Source organism: Stegodyphus dumicola, chromosome 5, assembly GCF_044657685.1.
Source record: "Stegodyphus dumicola isolate Sdum_Otavi_A_Nest chromosome 5, ASM4465768v1".
NCBI lineage: Eukaryota > Metazoa > Arthropoda > Arachnida > Araneae > Eresidae > Stegodyphus > Stegodyphus dumicola.
The window spans coordinates 170,868,632-170,894,654 of NC_140772.1; the positions used below are offsets into that span (position 1 = coordinate 170,868,632).

The 26,023-nt window shown below is 33.1% G+C and overlaps 1 protein-coding gene across 4 annotated transcripts in view; it reads left to right on the forward strand.

The window, feature by feature from the left end:
* LOC118199417 (urocanate hydratase-like) overlaps positions 1 to 26,023 on the forward strand; it is a 171,948-nt gene that overhangs the window by 119,330 nt on the left and 26,595 nt on the right. For 3 of the 4 annotated variants that reach the window (XR_004759937.2, XM_035371272.2, XM_035371274.2), the window contains 4 exons: positions 3,072 to 3,104; positions 3,520 to 3,608; positions 11,730 to 11,800; positions 22,152 to 22,250. Coding sequence is in view for 3 of the 4 variants with exons in the window: in XM_035371272.2 (XP_035227163.1) it covers positions 3,072 to 3,104; positions 3,520 to 3,608; positions 11,730 to 11,800; positions 22,152 to 22,250 (292 nt within the window). In the remaining variant the exon portion in view is untranslated. The remainder of the gene's footprint in view (positions 1 to 3,071; positions 3,105 to 3,519; positions 3,609 to 11,729; positions 11,801 to 22,151; positions 22,251 to 26,023) is intronic. The other variant, XM_035371273.2, reaches the window with a different exon arrangement.

The window sequence follows — 26,023 nt, forward strand, 5'->3', positions numbered from 1 at the left end:
CTTTTCATTTCTCTCATAAAGTTTTATCATAGTTGGTGATCGGTATTGTAAAGATTTGATATAAATGTAGAAAATATTATATATACATATAGCGCAGGAGGGGTATAAAAATTTGTTTTTAATTTTTGCCTCTTATTAAGCTTTTATATATATCTATAACCAAATTTGAGATTCTCGCAGCAGCAGGTCTAGCTGGCCCCCTATACAAGCCCTGGCAGTGAAAGATTAGTGTTTCGAATCTCGACCAGCGGCACAGTTGAAATTTCATGTTTTATGCTCAGAAAATTCAAGCAAAATATCTAACAGTCTGTGCCAACGTTTCAAGGATTTTCATTTTAAAACCTCGTTCAGAATTCCCCTAAATTTATATTCCATCCCACTATATAAGACGTATGATACTTAATGCGAAATATTTTCACTACATGTGAAAAATTACAGGGAAAACAGTAATTTTACTAAAGTATCCAGGCTCATACCCTAGAAATGTTAAGATTTTCGTCCTGTCGAATTATATCTTATGTTATAAGAAGTTATTTGAAAACTATATCAGAGTGTTCATAAGACGTTTAAGAAGTTTAGCCAAGTCCTTATTTTAGCCAATTATCTGTAACAGGCTTCATGGAGTTTATATTACGATCGGATAGCTGTAATAAAATTATTGGTTACCATACCTATGATAAACGCTGGTTTCAAATACGTAAAGATCGCAAAAGGTGAGTGGTAGGTAATGCAAAATATATCTTACCTACATTTTGTATTTATATTTTTACCATCTTTCCTACTTGTGTAAGAGTTTATGTATAACAGCTGCTTCAGAAGCTTTTGATCCGGACTGTATTATGGCCGAAGTAAAGTATGGGAGTTTATTGGTGATATTTTAACCCGTTGTATTGCGGAAATCTCTCAGAATACTGATAATTCTACAGTCGCAACATTGTCAAGGTTTATCGGTATCATCTGCTTGTTCAAATATTGCAAGTTTTCAGTTTGTTCAGATATTGTATCTCAAAGAAGATACCGTGAATTCGGAAGATAATACACTAATTCACACCCAAAACTGGTGACACAGTGGATTTAAAAGCATAAAAGTAATTCTGAACATCATGTACATCCTGCACCAGCCCCTGATTTTAATAAAACTGAAGTCGTTTAACAGTGGGCTAGAAGACAGAATTGAAAAGTTTTACTTCTCGACTCTCATGAAATGAAATAGCCATTGCTTGGTAGGACTTAACAAGAGGAATGGCTAAAAATGCCTTTAAGGATTGAACAAGACTTGTTTCAGTCGTTGCTAAGAAGAATCTCTGAAGTACTGCTTCCAGAAGTCTTGCACTATGTTAATAAAGCGTTATATAATACATTCTATTAGGTTCAGGTATCGCACTTTCATTGTCCAGCCTGATGCACGAAGTTACTTTCTTTTCTCCTGTAATGTGTTTATGCTATAATTTTTACATTACATTAATACATTTACTATGTGTATTATCATATTTAAAGATTCCCTCAGCTTAGAACACTTTTCTCTCAGCAGAAAGCTTTCATAAAATTGTGCAGCTTATTTTAAGAAATTTTGTAATTAAAATTATATGTTTAGGACAAATGTTTAAAAAATTAGGCAGCCATCGTTTTCGAACATCTTATATAAAGCACGAAAAATGTAAGATAAGAGTTTATACAGGATTTATCATAATTTCGTGAAACGTTTTAAAAATTCATATATTTTATTACAGTTAATAGATCTAAAATCATTAATTTATAAGAATTTTCTTCCTCTTTACCGTGTGTCTTCGTGGTGTAATTTGAAGAGCGTTCGGCTAGCAACGCGAGGTCCAGAGCTCAAATCCCGGTGAGAGCACTTTCTAAATCACTCTAAAAAATTTTATTTTCATATTTTACATACGCCCAGTATCTCCATTGTTCCTGAAATTCTAGAAATCTGTAAGATAGCTAATTCTACAATTAGAAGAAAATAATGATGATAGCATCCTTCAATAAGACAGTTGTCCGATTCACTAACATGCAAATTATTGTTGAAACTATTTACAATCATATCTCAATCAACATTTGCCTAAAGGTTCAAGATCAGGAAATGGCACGTTGACGGGGTGCTCACCCTAGTCACATGGGATTAAGTCTTCAGTATTAATCCTATGGTGAAGTTTCCTTAAATGTGTTTGTCAAAGTTACTTTTTTTTATCTCTTCCTTGCATTTCCCACTCATTCTCAGTATTGTTACAAACTGTATCACCGTTGCCATAGTTCTGGTTGATCAAGATATACTGCCAGTGGATGAAACGAATTATCGCAAAAATATATGCTGTGTCAGCAGATAAGGTCATATTAAGCATTTGTTAAATATTAAAAAAAAAAAAAAAAACTCGGCATCTCTCTATTTCAACGTAATGGAATTCGCTATTGTTTTCGTAGTTTGCTGTATTTTTTTTTTAATATTTCGTGGAGTTAATGAATAACAGTGTGCAAGAAAAAAGAAAGTGTGATATGTAAAGAATTTTTTAATACGTTGCACTAACAATTTTAACTCTAATAAATCTTTGAAATAAAAAGTACGGTTTGCGTTCTTTATTTAAACAGAATGCATCAATGAATCTGATGCAATCGAAACAGATGATAAAATTAATTTATATTTTTTGTGTTTCCTGTGGAACCGTATTTCATATTTGTTTGGAACACAATTTAATGGTAAATTCTTACGAATGCGATAAAGACGCACAATTTAATTGATTTATATTTTTTGAGTTTTCTGTGGAACCGTATTTCATATTTATTTGGAACAGAATTTAATGCGAAATCTTACGAATGTTATGAAGTCGCAGAATTTAATTAGAATAAAATATGGGATCTTTTAAACTTAAATTCATCAATTGCTAATTAAAATCAAAATAAATATTTCTGAATATGAGCTGTTTTCTTAATCTTCCTTTCTATATTCCTTTAAACTGAAAATTTTAAAATGTAATATCATCTACAAACTTGCGTTTAATAATTTAAAGGAATATTTGCTGTAGTTTAATTAAGTAACAAGAAAAATGATTATTTTTTTATTTGAATAGGGATATCTTTTCACTAGGATTTGGTCCTTTCAGGTAAGTAACTGTTTTATAAAAAAACTTATGTTTTAATTATTCTCCAAGTTGGCTTATAAAAGCGATGTTTTAATTATTCTCCAAGTTGGCTTATAAAAGCGATGTTTAAATTCATTGAAGCGTAAAAGTATTTAATATTATAATTTTATTTTCTCAAATTTTTGTAAGGTGCAAATTTTCCAAATAATGTTTTTCTGGTTAATTTATACTTTCTTTTAACAACAGTTTCGTGGTTTGCTATCTAAATCTCTTAAAATTTAGAAAAAAAAGCAAATTGCTAAATTTATTTTCTTAAGATAAATGTGTTTGAATGAAACAAGATGCTTCATTTACTGTTTCTGTTACATAACATAATGTAAACATAACCATAGTAGGATACAATATGCTGTATTCATTTACAAATATCTTCTCTCAGGTGGGTATGTACCTCTGGAAACAAACGAGACCTGCAAACTACAGACAATATAGCGGCATCTGTTCTGGAAGATATTGTGGAAGAAGGAGGTAAAAATAATAAAGAATTAAGGGAAAATATCCTGTCCCTCTAAAATATAGAATTTTAACACAACAAACAAAAAGCAAGTAGTCAGAAATGACTATTGCTGACAAGATTGGTCTTCTTGGAAGAGTCATTGGCATCATTAAGGGAAACCGTCTGACATTTAACATATAGATGATAGCAACTGTCATGATAAAACCTACAGTTAAATAATATTACAGTAAAAATTACCATTTTATGAATAGTGAATTCAGTTTCTGCACTTTCAGTTTTATTTGTTTGTTTTTGTTCTTTGTTTTGTTTGCCGAGTGAGACCAAAAGGAAACTTTCATTTTTTGTGCAGCGAAAAATCTGCCTTCTTGCCTGCTGCTCGAATTGCTTGTTTTTATGTAAACTGTAATTTTAATTGTAATTTTTTTTAATTGTTTAACTGTATTTGATGTTTTATCTTTTTCTATATTTTTCAATTTTAATGAATCTATTTTGGAAATTTACCGTATATACCCGCGTATAAGTCGAGATATTTTGGACCAAAAAAAAAAGACTTCAAATTTGGGGGGGGGGGTCGACTTATAAGCGGGGCCATAAAAAATTAAAAGAATCGGAAGTTCAAAAATTTCTTTATATAATGCAGTTGTTTTCTTCCCGCATTCAAATTGGACGACTTATCACATAAGTCACTTACTTGAAATAATTTCATGACTTAAATTATGTGACGAACTAATCACAGAGTTTCATACTTTAACTAGAGTAAGTTTCGATTAAATCAAAGAATTTTCGACCCCCGAACAACCGATCAATATCGAGCAATAAAAACGTTTCGCCAACACGCCAAGAAAAGAGAAATGCAGATAGATTTTACGTACGTATAAGTCTTTATAATAGTTATTGTTCATTCATGAAATACTTTTGTTAACACGTCAAAATTTAAAAAAATAGCCCACGCAATAACTAAACAGTTTTGAATATTTCTTTTAACTTTTAAAAAGGGAAAATGCAGATAGTTTTTACGTACGCGAATCTTTTCCGGAACAAATTCTAGTAGTTCACTATGTACGATCATTTTTCCCCAATTATCCTGCGTTTTGGATATGTTGGCGACGCTTTTGCTGTGTTCTATTCTGCTGTACAAGGAAGTCATGTGGTGTCCGAATCAGATTTTATAATAGGCGTAAATTTAAAATATTATTTTTAATATTACTGCTCGATGAAACTATTAATATTTAAATACTTTCAGAATTTTAAATACTTTTTTACACAAGACTATTATTATTAACTGCATTGTATTTTTGTTACCAAGATATTACATTTCTTACGGTACTATAGTAGCGTCTTTATAATGTAAAAGATGAAGTGTTTCTTTCCCTACAAAGAAAAATTATTATTTCTTCAAATGTGCTAACTTCATAAATGTATGCTAATATTAAGTGCAGAGATTTTTAATAAATGTATTCTTAATTTAAAAGGTTAATATTTAGTCATTGTAAATTAGTATTAAAAATATCATTGTAAATTAGTATCATTGTAAATTAGTATTTAAAAGGTTAATATAAGTCATTGTAAATTAGGGGCCTAGGAGCGGCCGAGCGGTAAAGTCGCTGAACACTGGTAATTCGGTCCGAGGTTCGAATCCAGAGAACGGGCTGGCTGCATGGGCGTTTTCGTGATTTTCCTCATGTGTAACGCGTATACGAGCTAATTTCACTTAGAAAGTCCTCCACGAAGACATCCCTCCCCTTAGGCCCTCGAGGCTTTGACATTATCACATACACAGACGTTGTAAATTATTAATTCATTATTTCATATTCATTACATACCCATTTTATGCACATGCAATCTCCGAAAAAATGAGATAAATCAGCTTTCGCAAATAGCAAAAACTTTGGGAGCTAATATAAGACGCAGTAAATTCACAATATTTGTAGCCAGTCTGAGAAGGTAAAATTTATTTTTAAAGTTAGACTACTGTAGATTTGGAACAGCGAAGCAGAGATACGTATATTTGAATTAAATAATATTAATTTATAAACATTTATCATTTTTTAACGTGTAATATGTTATGTACAGTTAGTCACAAAAGTCTGCGTACAGACTAAATTTGAAATTAAAAAAACACTTAAAGCCTAGAAAAATGTATTTTAATCATTGCATTTTTTTCTTCTATTAGCTAAAATTGTAAGCTTAAATAAAAAGTAAATAATATCAGTGTAATACTTTTTACATTTTTTCAAAAATATATTTTGTCAAAAGAACTCAGAAATTCCTTCGAATAAGTCTGCGTACACTTTCAAAAAAAAAAAAAATATATATATATATATATATAAGTTTTTTACATTACTTCAATACTTTGTAGGATATCCTTTATTCTTCAAAACAGCTTGCAGACGTCTGGGCATTGACTGAACTAGTTTTTCAGTGTCATCCGACGTAAATTTCGCCCATTCGTCCTGCAATTTACTAATTAGCTCATTTCACGACGTAATATTGTGTGTTTCGAATTCGTTTCTCCAATTTTGCCCACAAATGTTCGATTGGATTGAGGTCTGGTGACTGTGGAGGAGTACGCAACTGTATTGGAGTGTGATAGAGGAGATATTCCTTCACAATATTAGCTGTATGTTTCGGGTCGTTGTCTTGTTGGAAAATAAAGGTATTAGAAAGGTTTAAATTTCGGGCACTGTCTCGTAGATTTTTCTTCAGAATATCCAGATAAACATACTTATCCATGACTTTATCAATAATGTGAAAATTTCTAACTCCTTTCGACATACACCTCCATACTATCACACCACCAGCTCCATGTTTGACAGTTGGATTTAAATTTCTCAGATTCAGTTCTGTTCTTGGTTTTCTCCATACAATAGGGTGGCCATTAACTTTAAATATTGTAAATTTACTTTCATGTAACCAAATTATATTGTTCCAGAAGTCCCGCGAAGAGTTTAAATGTGTTTTGGCAAAAGCAATTCTTTTCTTTCTATTTATCTCGGAAATGTATGGCTTAGACCTAGGTTTGTGTCCATGATAATCTGCCTTTCGCAGCACTTTTCGTACAGTTTCAGAAGAAATTTCCTTGTTGCTAGTTAAAAAAAATTCTTTTGCAATGCTTGCAGCAGAAAATTTAGGATTTTGTTTAATTCGTAAAAGAGTTTTTCTTTCTTCTCTCAGCGTTAGCTTCTTCGGTCTCCCACATCTTGGTTTTACAGCAAGACTACCAGTGTCAAAATAGTTTTGAATAACTCTTTGCACACTAGAAAATGGTTTTCCAATGGTTTTACCAATATAACGAAGAGTTTTACCTTCATCTCCCAATTTCATAATTAGTTGTCTCGTAACTAAAGGAATTTCTTCATTGGTTGTCATTTTCATCAAAGAAAATAGAAATAACAACTTCCAATCAACGTGAAATTCGCTTCAGAAGTCAATGACCTTAAAAGTGTAACCTTCTTTGCATTCTCAAGTTTGAAATTTAAAAGTTAGATGAAAAATCCCCCACCTCCTTCAAGTTGTACGCAAACTTTATTGGCTTTGATTTCTGGCCACTTATCTTTTAAAAATTAGTGTGCATAAATTATTTAAATGTAATATTTTCATATCTATGAAAATATTACATTTAAATAAGTTCAAAGTCCCTTATTGAAACTAAATATTTAAAAAATAAAACTTTAAGAAACTACCCTTTTTGCACCTTAAAATTTGGATTTGATGTTACCTTTCTTGATGTACGCAGACTTAATTGACTAACTGTAGCTTTGATTGAAAATAGTGTTTATCAGTGAAGGAAGTTTCGTTTCTTGTACACGTACATTAAATTCAGCGATAACTCTGAATGCACTTTTTTTCGTTCATTTAAAGTAACAGAATATGAAAGACATGGAAATAACTTATACAGTTGCAAAGGAAATATTTTCTGAAATGTGAAAGGAATAAAATGCAATAAAATTACATGCTTATTTACTTACACGTACTTATAAATACTTACGACACACGATCCCTTTACAATTGAGTCGAGATCGTCGTATAATCCAATGTGTTTCCGTTTTTGCACTAAATTCATGAACTCAGCTATTTATCATTTTATTTTTGCACTTAATTCATGAACTCAGCTATCGAAGCACTTAAAATTGCTTCTAATGTTAGCAACATCTTTGGAGGATTTTGAAAACAAAACAATAAGAATCCCGCCTAAACATCATTACGCCAAGGAGTTTCCAAGCATAGAGAAAATGATGGCATCAGAAAATTTATCTTTCTGGGTTGATATAACCAAACGCTTAACCGATTTAAATTTATCGTTACAAGGAAAAGATCATATCATTACGAACATGTTTGACATAATTAAAGCATTCAAATGTCAACTAGTTCTTTGGGAAAAACAACTTAAAAACGAAGATTTGAAGCACTTCCCGACGTGCAGCATGAATAAATCAAGTTTAGATGATACTTGTTCGTATCAAAAATACGCAGAAAAAATTGCAAATTTAACAACTGAATTTGAAACGAGGTTTAATGATTTTAGTTCCCTCGAAGACAATTTTTTTTTTTTTCTTTTCTTCGATTTTCTCAATAAGTATTGACTCAGTACCCAGCCATATGCAAATGGAGGTGATCGAGATTCAATGCAACTCAAATTTGAAAGCAAAATTCATTGAAGTGGGCGTGCCTGAATTTTACAAATATTTACCAGCCAGGTTTGAAAATACTCGAAAATTCGCATATGAAATTATTTCCATGTTTGGTAGCACTTATCGGTGCGAGCAGTTATTTCAGTCATGAAAGGTAATAAGTCTCCTATTAGAAACCGTATTAATGATGCTCACCTTGGGTCAGCGTTGAAAGTTATCACTGCAAACAAAATTTCTCCCGAAATAGGAAAGATAATAGCAGAGAAGAGATGTCAAGTATCAGGACGTAAACATTAAATTTTTCTCGTTCTTTTCTATATAAATATATATATATGTTTATTATTGTATTATTCGAAATAAATCTACGTTTCTATGAATACTTTTTTTTTTTTTTTTTTTTTCCGGCCCGCCTAAAGTTAAACCTTGTTTGTTTGGCCCAAGTGTACCTATGATTTTGACATCCCTGGTTTAAAGGAAACGAGTGATTCACTTACATGCAACAAGTGTAGTAAAAAAATTACAGCTTCTATAGCCATGCTAATAAAGATGATGGATATTTTGTGCAACCTTTGTTTCAAAACTGAAAATGCTATTGAAAGTCAAATAAATTCTAAAATCAATCTGGAAATGCTAGCCAAAAAAATGAAAATGAATCCAGAAAAAAAATTCCCACTGCTTCTTTCAGAGTTCCTATTACTGACATTAAAAAAGGGTGAGGTGAAATATTGGCAATTGTAATGAGTGTGTCAGAGGATGGTTTCTCTAACTTCTGAAGGAATTTTAAACCAATATGAGCGATCACAATTAACCATATGCCCTAAGAACTTGCTTAGAATTGAAGATATTCCTGACCACGAAATTCTTCTCCGGTCCGTTGCAATTACTCAGTCCAGTGGAAGTCAAAATTTCATTCACGCCTATCATGTTGCAACAAGTAGGTTGTAAGGTTTACCCTAAGTTTTCAACAGTTATTTTTAGTTAAAGCCACTTTCCAGTCGCTCTTAATTTCAGCTTACAATTTCCTATCAGAATGTGTTTTCAGAATCGCGGTTAAATGCAAATGAAGGAAGAGCAGTGTTTAAAGTCGAAGTTCCACTGACTTCGTTAGAGAGCCAGAGATTCTGACTAGCGCGCGTTCGCCTTTTGGCTACACACTTTCTAAGCTATTACTTACGCTCGGCCGTATTTCAGGCATAGCTTCGCCGTTTAGTTAACGTTTAAGGGGCCAACTTCTGTAGAATTTTGATAGCTTCGGCAATATCTCTTTAGTTAAGCATTTTAGTTACCATCGCGGCATTGGGCACAGACCTTTCCCAACCGTGATAAAATGGCACGGTCAGTAGACTTCGGCCTCCACGTACTAGTGTACTGATGATAAGCTCTCAGACTAGTCCAATGGATTTTACAATATCTGATCTTCACAACAATTGTGTGTTTAAGCTTCGATGCCCACAAATTTAAAGTGGCAATACTAATAATTTGCAAATACATGACATCTCCTTAGTGAGATGTGTAATGCCTCCTTAATGATATATGTGTAATCCCTTCAACAGCATGTAAACAAGCATCTTCTTGTGCAGTGTTAGTGAACGTTTGTGTGCCTCACGGTGCATTAATTGCTGGGGCACTACCCAATAATTAGTGCTACAACATTCTAGTGCTATTTCAATGTGTTTTTTATCTATGTTATTAGTGACGCTACAATTATCAACGCCTTACGCAATGTAACTACACGCTCCTGCACACATGAGTATTCACGTACTCATCATTCATCATGCAAAATGTACCTGTATTTACATATAACAGAACTGCCCAACACTAACTTTGTGCTCCAGCCTTCATGTGACTTCATGTACCCCATTTATCTTTTTGTGCCTTAAGTGATTATGTGTATGTGCCTGTTTTATGTGTTCTTTGCTTATGCATTTTGCACTTTGTGTTTTTTGTATTATTTTGCTTATGTGTGTCAATGTGTATTTATGTGTTTTTTATGTGTACATCTTATTGTAATTTTAGTTTAACTACCTACCATCTGTAACACCACAGACTGCCTCTTCAGCATTAGTTAAGTTTTAGTTCTTAATATTATTGAGTTCAAGTCCAAGTGGAGGCTGTTCTGTACGTCCTGAGAAAGGGCCATCTGTAAACTTCATTTTGAGCAATAAAGGGTAATTAACCCTTCTTGAGTTTCTGTTCTCTGAGCTAAAGCGATTATTCGCTTACCAGTTCTCAAGGTTTCACACACTTAGCTGTAAATTCTAGGTTGAAACCTTATAAGGTTAATTTTAATTTCTTATTTTTCATATGAAAATTTTGTTTTCCTTAATAAGAAAGGCATAAATTTTGTTTTGTGCAACTTTCATTTTTCTTTACATATTTCGGATGAATTTTTTAATGGCACCCTCACTATTTTTTCAGAATAACATTTGTATTTTTCAGGAATACACGTCATTTATGTAATAGCCTTATCAGGACCTTTTTTCATACTTGCCTAAATAGTATTTGTCATTCTACAGAAATTAAATTATTAAATACATTGCCTAGGGAAAGTATGTAATAATTCTCATATTTCATACTTTGTCTAAAGACTTTCGGTATGATACACAATGCCTAGGCATTCTGTAGAATGCCGACGTTTCATACTTTGCCCGTAACATATATATATATAATCTATCTAAATAACCTTTATTATTATTGTTATTATTTTAAAAGAAAACGATTAGTTTGTTTTATATTCTGAATGTTGAAATTTTAACAAAATGGATATGCAATGGTAAAATAATCAAGGAATTGACGAAGTCGCCAAAAATTTGGCCGATTAAATAAGATGTAAGAAAGCAGCTTTACTTAAGTGTTTTTCTCCGTTTCTTCTGTGTGAAATTCTTGGAGTATTAGCACATTCCTTAAGCGTAGGTAAAGGCGAAAAATCCAGAAAAACTCGATAAATTAAAAAGAAACTTAATTGACACACACGCACACAGGAAAGCTCTATTTTTTTTTTTTTTTTTTTTTAGTTTAGCTTACTTTGAACTGTATCATCATCTGACGATTCGCAAAGCAACATCTTTGAAATTTTGAAGTCTTAAAATCAATAGGTTATTTTGAAGCAAGATACGTGAAAAATCTGTAATGCCCTTGCCGGAACTCGAACCTGGACCTCTCGATTATGCGCCGAGTGTGCTACCGTTACATCACGAAGGCATGGAAGGAGGGGGAAAATACCTTATATGGAAGAAGGGAGAAATACCTTACAAGTTCTATACCGCTAAATATTATTTTTGATTATAAATCTTAATTGCTCATTTATAGTGAGTGATTCAACCTTCAATTTTTATTAATATACATTTACACACGAAGAGAACTATCTGTATATTTTAAAAAAATATTACACAATCTGGTTTGAAAGACCTTCCTTGTTAGTATTTTTCTAAACACATGTTTTTAAACCATCCTAAGAACTTTTTTTATTTTACTTATTTATTTATTTATTTTATTTTTTAGTACCACCTTTAGTGGAAGATCAGTACAGAGACAACATCAAATGGATTAAAGAAGCTGCAAGTCATTGCCTTGTAAGTTGTACATTATTTCGATCACAGAAATTTTGAAAAAAGTAGTGAAGAACGAAAGACTTAGTAGAAATTTTGCATTTGTTTTAATGAAAGAAACTACAGGATATATCAAAATAATTTAGAAGCGTATTTAAAACAGTATACTTTAGACAGCAAAAAATTTTATTTTTTAGGGTTTCATTTTTTAAGTTCTTTAATTAATGCAATAATACCAGTTTCTGTAATATCTTAAATATAGTTCCACCCAGCGCTTAATTTATAAATTAAAAAAGGCAGAAGCCCAATGAAATGCTGACAGAGATTTACTTTTTTTTAAAAGGAGTCATACACCTTAAAACCTATAAGATCTTCGAATATGTGACTGTCGCAAGAATTGAGATAACTTATTTACTTTAAAAGCAATTACTTCTAACTTTTTACAGCTGACTACGTAATATAGCTGCTTTCTGAGATAGTAATCAGAAAGTTTGTTTTTTATATTATTATAATTATTTTTTATATTTTAAAATTATTATAATATTTTTAAAATTTAATCCGCTTTGTGACAGCATTTTTCGTCATGTTTCCACCTTGCGCGCACAGTTTAAAACATTCTATTGCATAATTTATTTCCATATTTAATAAATAGCTTTTATAACATTTAGAAACTACTGTGAACCAAAAATCCTAAGAATTTCATGTTAAATTTTTATTTCATTTGGAGTTGAGTTTATAAAACGTATTTTATTAAAAAATATGTAATCTTTTCGTGCATAAAATTTTTTAATATTAAAATATTCATCAGATTTTTGGTTTAGTTATAAAATAGTGCCCATGTAAAGAATTCCATCAAATTTTAAGTATATACCATCAGCCGTTTCTAAAATATCATGTGCACAAGGTGGAAACATGACGAAACGTTTTGTCCCAAAGCGGATTAACACAAACTTTCTGATTACTAGTTCTCAAAGCAGCTATATTATGTAGTCAGCTGTAAAAATTTGGAAGTAATTGCTTTTCAAATAAATAAAATATCGCAATTCTTGCAGCAGTCACATATTCGAGGATCATAAGGGGTTTAAGGTTAATTTAAAAATTAAAAAACAAATAAAAAGACAAGCAAGCAAATAATAATAATAATAAAGAAAAAAAAGAAAGGGGCCCTTTTTTTTTTAAATTTTGTGTGTTACCTTTATTTATTAAATAAAGGTATTATAAAAAATATTTGTAATTATTATTTGTATATTTCTATTTTATTTATAAATAATATTTGTGTGTCCTTCGCAGTTAAACCATAAAATTCAGTTCAAGAGCAATACTGCAAAATAATTTTAAATTGAGTATATCTTTCGAATTTCCGATACACAGTAACATGCGCTGGAGATAAAAATGTTTTTTTCTGTACAACGTTGCCATTACTCGTTTTGAAATCCTCGAGTTTGTTAATCAAAAATTTGTTCAAGTTTCAGAAAATACGAAATCGATAATAAAACAAATTCCATATTTCAAATTTGGGCTTCCAGATGCCCATATTTGTAGTAGGATTACGTCCTTCAAAATTGGATGGCTCTAGGTATCGTTATTTTATCACAATGCGAGAAAAATATCTACATTTATGCAGATTCTTCATTATGTAATTTCTTCAAATATAATTCGGGGCGATAATATTTGATGGTAACAGTGTGAAAAGTAAAACGAGCATTCAGAGTGATTCGACACAAAATCGCAAAACGAAATAATAGTCCCTCAGGGCAAAGCCCCTTTGGATTAGAAAGGTAATGAGTAATTAAATGTAATGCAACGAAAAACTAATATTTTAGTTAGTGAAATAATTTTAAGTTTAGTAATAATAAATAATAGCCTTTCTCGTATATTCATTGCATTTCAACTTAAGGTATCTTTCTCAGATTTTCTCGATATTTTATTCTTTGAAGGATCAGTGAGATGTGCATTCAGTAGTTAGTATTAATACCAATTGAATAAATTGCTAAAAAATTGTCTTAATAAAATAATTTTCTATGAATACTGCGATTCAGTCGAGCAATAAAACACCGGAATTAATATAAACTGACCTTCCAGGTGGAATAAAGATTTTACTCAAAAACTCAGAAATACAGAGCCTTACTCTAGTAAGCTAGAACTGAATTTAAGCCCTGACTCAACCGAATTATTACAGAAGATGATATAATAAATTAATCTCAGAGTAATTTAGCCCACCAGCGGCCGAGCGGTAAAGACGCTGAACACTGGTAGTTCGGTCCGAGGTTCGAATCCCGCGAACGGGCTGGCTGCATGGGCGTTTTCGTGGTTTTCCCCATGTGTAACGTGTATACGAGCCAGTTTCCCTTAGAAAGTCCTCCACGAAAGGCATCCCTCCCCTTAGGCAGATAGCCCTAGTGTGCTTTGCCATAATTAAATACACCACCACACCAGAGTAATTTAAGTCATAGTAAACAGTTGGTGGTAAATTCTTCGTTTGATGTAAAAGGTTTAACTATCTTTTACTGAATTCTTAGCATTTAATCATTGCTCTTGTGAAGTGGAACAAACTATTTATCACGCATTCTATTCCCACAACAAATGATCTGATTCAAATACATATGGTATAAGCATATAAAATAAATCCTCAAAAGACTATATAGTTGCGCTACCCAATCTGCCAATCGTGATCATTACATCTACTGCATTACTCGTATTATTATTCCATAGATTGATTTTTCCTGCTTAAATTCTGGAAAAGATAGATCAGATGTCATTGGTACGGTTTAGGTTTGGTTTGGTCTATTTAATTATTGCAAAGCACACTAGGGCTATTTGCCTAAGGAAAGGGATGCCTTCGTGGAGGACTTTCTGAGGGAAACCGGCTCGTATACATGTTACGCATGGGGAAAACCACGAAAACGCCCATGCAGCCAGCCCGTTCGCGGAATTCGAACCTCGGACCGAACTACCAGTGTTCAGCGACATTACCGCTACATTGGTACGAAGAAGAAAATATATATATTCACGAACAGGTTGAGTAAGGCAGCGGTCGTCAACCCTTAGAACTTCACGGACCACTACATATATAATTTTATATTTGGACCAACAATATAAATAAAAAACCCTTAAACCATACCTTAAAAACAACATATTTATATGCAAAAACAATAGTCATCTTTCCAATACATGTAATTCTAATTTTCATTTGTTAATGTAATTTTCAAAACATTTGGTGTTTAGCAGCATGCCTTTATGGAAATTCAGGCTACGCCCCTGATTATGAGTAGCAATTAACTCACACATATTTCGTTCACATTGAAAAATTTTATGAAAAGTACAAAAATCTTACCTTCTTATACAGAAAGCTTTACTTTTCACTCGAAAAGGAACTTCACGAAAAGCAAGAAAAACCCGGCAAACGCAAAGCAATATCAATAAACTGAAAGTGTTATGCCGCCAATTTTTTGATTATTGTAAGCATAATAATCATCGCTTACTCAGCAATAGCGCCATCTATCAACAGTTAGACAAAACAAAAACGGAAATTTCCAGTGATGCAATTATAAACAAGAATGCAGACGGTTCTCATAAAAATCCATCAAGTTGCCTATTGACACGAAGAAAAACTGTGTTATTAACAACTACAATAGCATATGTTTGTAATTCAAAAGGAAAGAGAATTCCAGTCTCGCTGTTATTGATAACAGCAGCATATCCATAGATGCCAACTCTCACTTTGAAATGTCACTAGATACACCTGCAAAAGTAGCTAAAAAGTCACTAAATTCGGATGGAATTTCGCTATACGTAGTAGCTAAAATTTAAAAAAATATATATATAATTCATATTCCATAATAGGTTTTGTTTCTCGTCATTTTTTAAACTGAATTTTCATAGAAATATAAATAATGTCCCAATTTTTCTGCGGACCATCAAAAAGTTCTTACGGACCACCGGTTGGCGACCGCTGGAGTAAGGTATAACAAAAATATTCTGGTGAAATATCAAAAGGTGTGACCAAACGTCCGATGAATGACGCAGATATATGACAGTATAAAGTATTTGAGCAAACATATTTCGTTGCTCTTCAAAGTTATTCCCTCTTCTGATATAAAGCACTTCAGACAACATTTATTTAACTGTTGGAATCATCTGCAGAAGCCCTCCATCCAAATTGCTTTTAGTTCTTTCATCACGGCGTCTTGGATGTACGAAATATCCCAAAATTTGTGACTTTTGATCGAAATTTGAGTTCTGGTAAGAAGTTTAGTGGGGCAAGCTTTTAAGAACACAGAGGATAATGCAACTCAGTAAAACTTTGCAGTTAATTGAAAAGGACTTCATATGCATCGGAACGTAAGGTCGAGTACATTGTCGTACGTACATTGTCGAGTAAAAAAGAAACCAAGATCACGATTTAGCGACTTGCGGTCACATACGACGAATACGAACGCAAAAGCCGATTGAGAACTTCACACTTAAACATCTCAGTGCTTTCTGATTATCCGCATCCTCGGTTCAAGTTTCGGTAAAACTGCCCATTTTTAGCCTATTTTCGAGTATACACTCGACAATAAATAGCCCAGGCTTGCGCGTATCGCATAGGTGCTTGAATACATGCGATTTATGCCTTTATAGTTTAAGGTGATTTCTCTTTATGGTATGCGAGTTTATAGAATTTTAAGTGTTTGTATAGCATTTAGTATAGTTAATACTATATAAAGTATTTGTACCATTTAACGGACATTTCGCCACCGGCTGTAAAAATGTAAATACTGGCTATGGAGACTATAGTTTTTATTTTTACCTCCCCCATCACAAAATGCTTCTTTTTACTATAATTCGTGAGCAAAACAGTATACTTACGAGTCGTAAAGCTAACGAAACAGGTATTTCTTCCCAATTCACAAATTCGCGAATGAGTTTTCGAGGGGATGCAGATAATCATAAAATACTAAAGTTTTCACTGTTTAGTCTTTCCTTATGAATTTATTATACATAGTCGAAAAAAGATAATTAATATTATCTTTACCTTTGACTTCTGAAAACGAAACGTTTTCGATTTTGATGATGAGGGTCTGCACCACTCCATGTTTTGACATTTAGTTTCAGGATCACACTCGAAGCTTCATTTTTTTAACTCCAGTTTTGATAAGTGAAAAACAGGCCTCACTATCTGGCCATGTTGATGAAGTCGCTACACGATTCCATTCTGCGGTGGCTTTGTTCTTCGCTTAGGTGGTAAAGGAAGCTTTACACAAATTTTGTGTTTATTCACTGACAGTAGTTCATAAGGAATATAAAGTTTTTCATCCATCATTCGGGTCCACAAACGGCTATTCCGCATGAGCAGCTCACTTCTATAGACATTTACTACCGCTTGTCATTAATCTCCGATACTAATGCTCATCTTCAATGATTTCAACGCTTTTCATCGAACCGTTCATGGTCATTCAAGATTGATTTTTAGACTCATGAGGCATATCATTTCGTTCACAATTTCTGATATCCAGAAATGCGGCTGGAAGACATCATACATGATGAGAAATCACTATTCATTTTCAACGGGTAATATACTACCGTATACATATTTACAATTCAAATTCAGTTCATATTAAAAAAATAAGCTAATATCAGCGCAAACACATTTAAAATGGAAGGTTTCTAAATAAATCGTTCATAATATTGTTGTAAATTTATGTAAATAGTTGTATTTATATTACTTCGTTCAGTTTTTATGTATTTCTTGGTATTATAGATTGTTTTTCTCTGCTTGTTTATCTAACATATTTTATATAAGTTTATTAAATACTTTTGTTTAATACAAAAATATTTAATTTTTAGCCCAAAGGGCGTTAACCTAGATGGGCTATTAATCTCTTTTTGTATTTTACGTCGAAAACGTTAAAAGTCTGAATAACTTTTCAAATTATTGCCACCAAGTATTATTGCCCTGTATTATATTTAAAAAAATTAAATAACGAAAAATTTTAATATTTAAAGAAATTAAATGTATGTATGTTTCTCGCATTGTGATAAAACAACGGTACCTAGAGCCGTCAAATTTTGAGTAACGTACGTCTCCACCCAAATATTAACATTTGGAAGCCCAAATTTGAAATTTGGAATTTGTTTTATTATATATTTCATATTTTGTAAACCATTTATGAGTTTTTAATTAAGAAGCTCAACGATTTCAAAGCGAGCAACGGCAACACTGTCTGGAAAAAAAAAGAGAAAACTTTTTTTTATCTCTAGCGAGCGAGACTGCGTATAGGAAATTCTAAAGATATGCTCTTTTTAAGTTATTTTTCGATATAACAATTAGATTAAACTTTATGGTTTAAGTGCGAAGAACATGATATTAAAAAAAAAAAAAAATCTGAAAGTTTTCAGATTTTATATTACGCCCAAAGGGGCGTTTTTTTAACGTTTCTAGTATTAACTTATTAATACAAGGTACTAATTATACTAATTATTAAATATCACGTTCTTCGCACTTAAACCATAAAATTCAATTCAACAACAAAGTTGCAAAATATTTAAAAGGGCATATCTTTAGAATTTCCGATACAGAGTCTCGCGCGCTTGAGATATTTTTTTTTTCCCATACAGTGTTGCCATTGTTCGCTTTGAAATCGTTGGCTTTCTTAATCAGAAACTCATAAATGCTTTACGAAATAGATAATGAAGCAAATTCCAAATTCGATCATCCAAATGCCCATATTCGGGTGGAGAAATACGTTATTCAAAACTGGATGGCTGGCTCTAGGTACCATTGTTATATCACAATGCGAGAAACCTACTTACATTTATGCAGATTATTCATTGTTTAATTTCTTTAAATACAATACAGGTCTCTAATATTTATTGGACACAATTTAAAAAGTGTTTCGCCGCTTATAGTGAATCAATGCAAAATGTCAACCCGAAATTAATAGCCCTTCTTGACAAGTTGCCCTTTTGGGCTAATAAATAAAGGCAACACACAAAACTTTAAAAAAAAGCCTCTTTGGGGGTAAAATAAAATCTGAAAGCTTTCAGTTTTTTTTTTTTTTTTTAATAGCATCTGTTTATTCAACCTATTTTATGTGATGAGTTTGTTAAATATTTTTGTTTAATAAAACCTTTGTGGCCACTTTTTGTACTTCTAAGTGTTTATTTCGTACATTATGTTATAGATCTTGTAATTCTAAATAGATTAATTTCTGAATAGTGAAGACAGCTCAATTAGAAGAGACACAGGTGTCTTGGTGACATTTTTTTTTTTTTTTGGCCCATTTGGTGACATTTTGAGATCTCTCGACAGCTTAGCGAATTTATTAAAGTTTTGGAAAAAACACTTTCGAAGCCCTAGGAGAGATTTCTCTCGAATCTTTCAGAAGTGCTTGGGCTACCCTGTGAATACAGGTGAGTTGAAGCCTGTTCAATGATTCAATTCAGTCGGTATGATTGTACAGCTAAAATTTGCTTTGTGAGTGAGTCTGCTGATCTGCGTCATTCTTCGCGTGTTAAGAAGAATTTATCGAAGCTTTGAATTATTTATGAAAATATCAGTTTCTATCTGTTTGTCGGGCTTAATTATATTAATGAGATCGTTACAAAAAGTCGAGATTATACGACATTTACAGTTTTAAGCGTAACAATGCAAACTATTATATTTCTGGAAGCGGGGAATAGGAAAAACCAGCGATGCCCTCTCCGGGATTCGAATTCTAGCTCTCCCAATGTTAGTCGTACGTACTTCTAATTACCCCACGCAGCGGAGTCAGAAAGAAAAAAGTAACTATAGTCTCCTTCACTTAAAGTGCGACTGAGGAGGAGGAGAAATCGAGTTGTCAGATCTAGGTAATGACGAATTATCATTCATCAGGTTTTAGTCAGACGCCACTGTAAAGACTGTTCATATTCCCTAAAGATAGGATAACTGAGATTCGACCTTTTGATTGCTAGCTGAGCGTGCTTCCAGTTACATCACAAAGGCACCCGGCAAGAAAGGGGAAAATTCCTTATATCAGAACTATAATCTTGTCAGTCGTTTGTTCTTTATAGGCCAAAAAAATTAAATTTATTAACTCATTTCTATTTACATGCTTTTAATTATTAATTGAGGAAAACTCATTTTCGTGCTTTTAATTTTTTATTAAAGAAATAAGCTTATTAATTTTATAGTTAATTTTTATTATTTTACATCAATATTTTTTATTTAATATTATGTATTATATAATTAATTTAAAATTTTATCTCAGTTAAAAGCTGTACACCTTTTCATCAATAAATAATTCTTATTTTGCATCAATAAAAATTTCCTATTTAAATTTCAATAATTGACTAGAAATAGGTTACGCGTTTTACTTTGCGCAAGTAATTTCTTTATTTAACGCTAGCATTAGAAAAAGAGATTAAGGTTATGTGTTTAAGGTCTACTAAATAAAAATTTATTTTAATTGAACTAAAAATAGACTGTGTGCTGTTTCGGTAAATAAAAAAAAAGTTTTTTATACATTCCTGCTAAAAAAAATAAGAAAAGGAAAAAAAAAAGAAAGAAAACACGGAATAAAACAAAAACTTCTTAATGGATGGATATGTGTGAAATTAATCCCATAAGTTGGTGTGGAATTATTAGACCACATAGCAAACAATAAAATGAAGACATACGAAAGCATATGCATTACCACCATCACATCGCGAAAGACCAAATGAGTCGGAAGAATGTGTAATGGAAACATCACGCTGATAACGGGTCTGGTACCCTCTAGCTGAAACTATGTTTGACAGCAGCGAGGCGAGCTGGCAATACTGTCGTTGATCGTTGACTGTGGCGATAAAACCCATTCCTGTAGTTATGAATATCAGAGCTCGTAGATGGTTCCTAGAGGCACACCGCGACCTTCTGTCATTCGTCCCAACGTGTCTCACACATGCTCTACAGGATTCAGGTCCGGTGATTTAGTAGGCCACGGCAGATGTGGAAAGGTTTTACTCTGCAGATAACTCAGCATCACTCGAGCTCTATGAGGGCGAGTGTTATCGCCCATAAATATCGTGTCCGTACCCATTGCAGCGATAAAAAGATGCACAAGAGGGTGCAGAATTTTGTCGCGATATCGGACGTGCTGTGACCGAACTGTCAAGAATTACATAGCGATCGGTGCGACCGTTCGTTGCTATCCCAGCCCATACAAGTAAGCCTTCTCCCACTGTAATGGTTTCTTTCGACCATGTTTGGCGCCCGATAATGTATCCCCGTTCTCGCCATACATGGCCCTTTGGAAATCGTTCTGGATGTTAAATCGAGACTCATATGCAAAGAGTAGGGGGCCCCACTGCTCTGGTGTCCAACGGGCCCAATTCAGCCACGCTCTGATATGAAATGGGGAGAAAAGAACACAAACCACAGGTCGTCAGGCTTAGAGTCGACCTGTTGCCGCTACACAGTTTGGCGCGATGTGGGCCATCCTGCAGCACCAGAGAGATGCGATGCCAACCGTTAGTGATGCTGTTAGAGATGTACGGCGTTTTGCACATAGCAGCAGGAAGCAATCGTTTGCCGTTGTGGTAATTCTCTGAGGTCCAGAACCACGTCTTCTACAGGGATTTTAATCTCTTTGATAACGATTCCACAACCTACTGATGATGCATTAAGATGCACATTGAGATTTTTCGCTAGGGCGAATTCTTTTGCACTAGCTTGCAACATCTCCACGACAGTCTTCCAACGCATTTCATCCTGCAAATGATGTCTTCGGCTCAAGTTTTCCGCTTTGGCTATCTCGGATTACATGGAACTATTGAGAATCGCGAACTGACGTAATAAATCCGACATGCCCCTTTTTAAGGCGTTGTAGTGTGACTGCGAGCAGGCAATTTTGGTTGCCTGCTCGCATTCGGCGATGCAACCTTTACTTCATATGTAAATTTTATGTTTTAATTTCCCTTTTTTCATTCGTATTTTTTCTTTTAGTGTTTGTTGCTTAGTTTTTAGCACGAGTGCAATTTTGTTTTCTGAAAATATTTTTTTTTAAATTTATGAACTTTGCCGAATTAAAATATACAAAAGCAGCCTACAGTTAAGAAAGATTACATAGCTCTCTTCCTTTGACTATCCAAATAGGTTGTGATAGTTCAAATAGTCTGATTTGGCTATTTGGTAACTGATGCATTCATGTAGCAAAACAACCTCTTGTAATTGAGCTAATTTAAATTTTTTTCAAACAGTTTGTTATAATTGCAATGCTTATAACTTTTTTATTTTTCCAATTATATTATTTGTTTGTGTTAATGAAGTAACCATGAATATTTCTCCAAGTTAGTTAACAACGCCATTTATTCATCATGTTTAAAACTAAATGCTTTTAGATGCTTATAATATCATCATTTAATACTTGAGATTGTAGGTTCACAAGCTAGGATTCTGTATGCAGACCACAAAGGAAGACTGAGAATAGCATTAGCATTTAATCAAGCTTTAAAAGACGGCCTCATAGAAGTAAGATTTTTTTTTCATTTTCTCATTCATTACAAATTTTATGTAACGCCAATTTTGCGTAGAAATAATACTATAGTTTTCCTAGCACAATAGCAGTATTTACCACATTTTTCGGAATATAAACCGAGAAGTAAAATTTTTATGAAAATTCAGCCAAACTGTTAAGCGGCGTATAAACCGAATTTAAATTTGCCTCTAAACTCCCAAAACGATAAGCTCTATTTTAACCCATTATTTAACTATGTTTCATTAATTTCACTTAATTTATTGATTTTTATTCATCTTTTCGCACTTTAATTTTAAGTATTCATTATTTTATTTGCTTCTTTTTATTCACCGTTTCTGCTGGCCTCCTGGAAAGCTCCGACACTTCTAATTTTAGAAATTAAACCCTCCGTGTAAATGGAAAAAAGTCTTTCCTTTTAAATTATTTCCGAGCTTACAGAAAAACCTCAAATGCCGCACTGTTTCAGCTCACTAGCAGCATACCCATGTTCTTAGTTGTGGAGCAGGAGCATGCAAAGGCTTCAGCTCTTCTGCTAAGAAAAGACTGCAAAATTAAAAATAAGATAGTATCTGCCAGCTCCTACACCTAACCGACTCATCCATATGAAAGACACCCAGCCAGCTGAAATAATAAAAATCACACTATGCATAAAGCACAATAAATACCAAACATTATTTCCAAAGATCTACACTGATGGTTCAGGCATGAACAACGGAAAAGGATGTGCTATAAAAATATATCTCAATGATCATGACAAAAAAAGACTTCAAGTTCCAACTTGACAAACAGAATAGCGTTTTTCAGTCGGAAATTTTCGCGATTTTACAGGCAATCAACCTAAGCATACATCATCATTTCCCAAGGATTTACATCTATATAGATTGTCTCTCGGCAATGCATGCACTCACGAACACAAATAAAAAAATCATAATTAACCCAGGAAATTCTTAGAAAGTCCTCCAATGCCCTACGCCTTTATAATTTGGATCAAGGCTTGTGACCAACATGATCATGTTGGTCACAAGGGAAATGAAGAGGATGACATATTAGCCAAGGAGGCAGCACAGGGAATCAATACCAAGAAAATAAGCATCCCCTGGCCACCTTCTCACCTTAAACTAAAACTAAAAATCACAGCTAAATAATTATGCCAACAATCTTGGGACGCTGCGAATACAAGCAGAAGAGTTTACAACCTCTTCCCCAAAGTTGACTCTCCCTCCATTTATCTCTCCAGACATGCCACGTGGTTTATCACGGGGCACGGCCTTTTCCAACGTACCTCTACGCAAGAAATTTATCTTCATCAGCCTGCTGCGCATGTGGTGAAAAAGTCACCCCGAACATTATCTATTTTTCTGCTCGTTTACAGATTCCCTTCATCTAAAGAAGCCAAATTCAGAAGAGGACTTATTCCCATTTCTGAGATATGCAGTCAAGCACTTGAGGAATAAAATTACGAAGGTTATTGACGTTTTGGCTGCTGGAAGTCAAGAGCTATGTAGTATAACTTAATCTTCAAAGAAATGGTCCAGCAACAGCGAAACAAAGCAATTAAATGCAGATGTAATGTACCCCGGCGTACCTCTACAGGAAAGAAATAAGCATCGTAAACCATATGAAGCACAACATAAGGACACTCACAAGTAGGGTAAGGGGCTACTATCTGTTTACTTAAGGTAAATAATAGATGACCCCCTACATTTCTATGTAGCATAAGGTAACATCACCTGAAAAGTGAACACGTATAATAAATTGCCAGCATTGAATTGGTAAAGTATTAACAATGTAATGTAATTCTTGTAAATTAATTATTCTAAAAGCACAGGAAATTGCATACAATGAACTGACAAAAATAATTCGGTAATGTATCAGCATATATATGCAAGTGGTATCTTAAAAGCACGTAGTACGCATAAGTATGCAGATGAAGCTATTTTTTTCCTTCTGTTTTCTAACTTATTATGTCCTTTTTATTATTATTTTATATTCTTTCTAATTTTGACTGCTGATTGTGAATAATAATGTAAACAAGTCATGATTGTGAACATGATCTATAAACTAGAAATAAGTTGCTTCTAGCCACCACAATTTATAATGTCATGTAATGTAATCTTTACATGTGAATAATCATGTACTGCTAGATATCATGTAATTTCTGAAAATCAATAATCACAAAAACATACGTTACAGCACATAATGAATCGTCAAAATTGAGCTGCTAAAGTTTCAGCATAACTATACAACAGTACTTAAATGTAAGCTTTGTAAATAGCTTTTCAGTTCTAACTTAATTCTGATAATAAACACTGATGTATATACAGTTCATGTTTACGAAAATGATTTGTAACGTCGGAATATCACGCCTGTTTCTACTGCAATATATATAATATCCTGAAACATAATGCCTGTACCCACTACAACAGATAACACCTTCAAACATGCACCTGTATAACTACGTATATCGTAATGTATATCATGTAATGTAATCCATTTTTCTTGAGCTAAATTAACGCTGAAAGGTAGAGTGCTGTTGATGCTGCTAGCGGTGGCAGAACTTCGTAATCCTTGTAGAACACAGTTTAAAGTTCCTAATTAGATTCTGGCAAGTAACTGAGTCAAAAGTTGTAAACACTATAAGTAAAAGATGATAAATTATGCAGAAGTTCAGCACACTCACAAAAGCTTTTTGAAAAATTAAGAGTCACTAGAATTATGAATCATAACGGACATGAAGAGCAAGCTGTGAGAGCTAGTAGACAGGAAAGAGTAAAGTGCGAAGGTGTCAAAGCGATCTAAACAAAAGGTATGTAACAGAAGCGTCATATAGTGTTACATTTAAAGTCCTGGATCTTTAGAGAGGAGCGAATACGTGTCTTTCGGATGATTCCTCTAGCATATTCGGACATAATGGTACCGACTGAAACCGTATGAGAACCTGAATCTATCGGATACTCATTGGCTTGCTTTCCTAATTTTGATGCTGATAGAAATGCAAAAATCTGTTATCAGTAGAAGTACTTCTTGAAAATGTGCGTTCTACCGAAAAAAGTTGGTAACTTTTAAGTCGCTTTTATTTTCAAGTCTTCCTACCGCTTGTTAAGCACGTTTTGATAACCATACAATTTCTTTTTTTCTTCTTTGGTCTTCTAAATAAAATCACAAAAAATAGGAAACATAAAGTTTGATTTATTTTACATGAAAAATTATTACAAAAAATTCAAAATTTTAAATTTTGTAATTACTCTAATGGCACATTTCGTTAAGTATTTATAAAAATTAGGTAAATTGACTATATTGTTAAAACTATGTAAGCTTGTAGAATTCCTCACTCTTATTCTACTAAAGTAAATGGTCAGGAACCTAGTGAACAGTTACGCATCTTATCGCTTAGTTCAAAAAACAGGAATCGTAAACTCAAGAAGGGTTAACTTCCCTTTTATTTCACTCAAAATAAGATGAAAAGTTTGTTATTCGGGCTCCCAACAAAGCTTCTACTCGGGCTTGAAATAAAAATAAGAAATAAGAAGTAATTATAACTAACTAAGAGACTTGCTATAAGTTAACACAAATCTAACGTAGTTGGCCTTTAATTTAAATTTGCTGACGAACGTCAAAAGACACGTAATATACGGCCGAGCGTAACAGCTTCTAGACAGACTTAGCCCGAAGGCAAACGTGTACTACTCAGAATTCCTACCTCTCTTTCTCTCGAAGTAAGTTGGACTTTCCTTAAATACTACTTTTTACTCATTTGCATTCAACG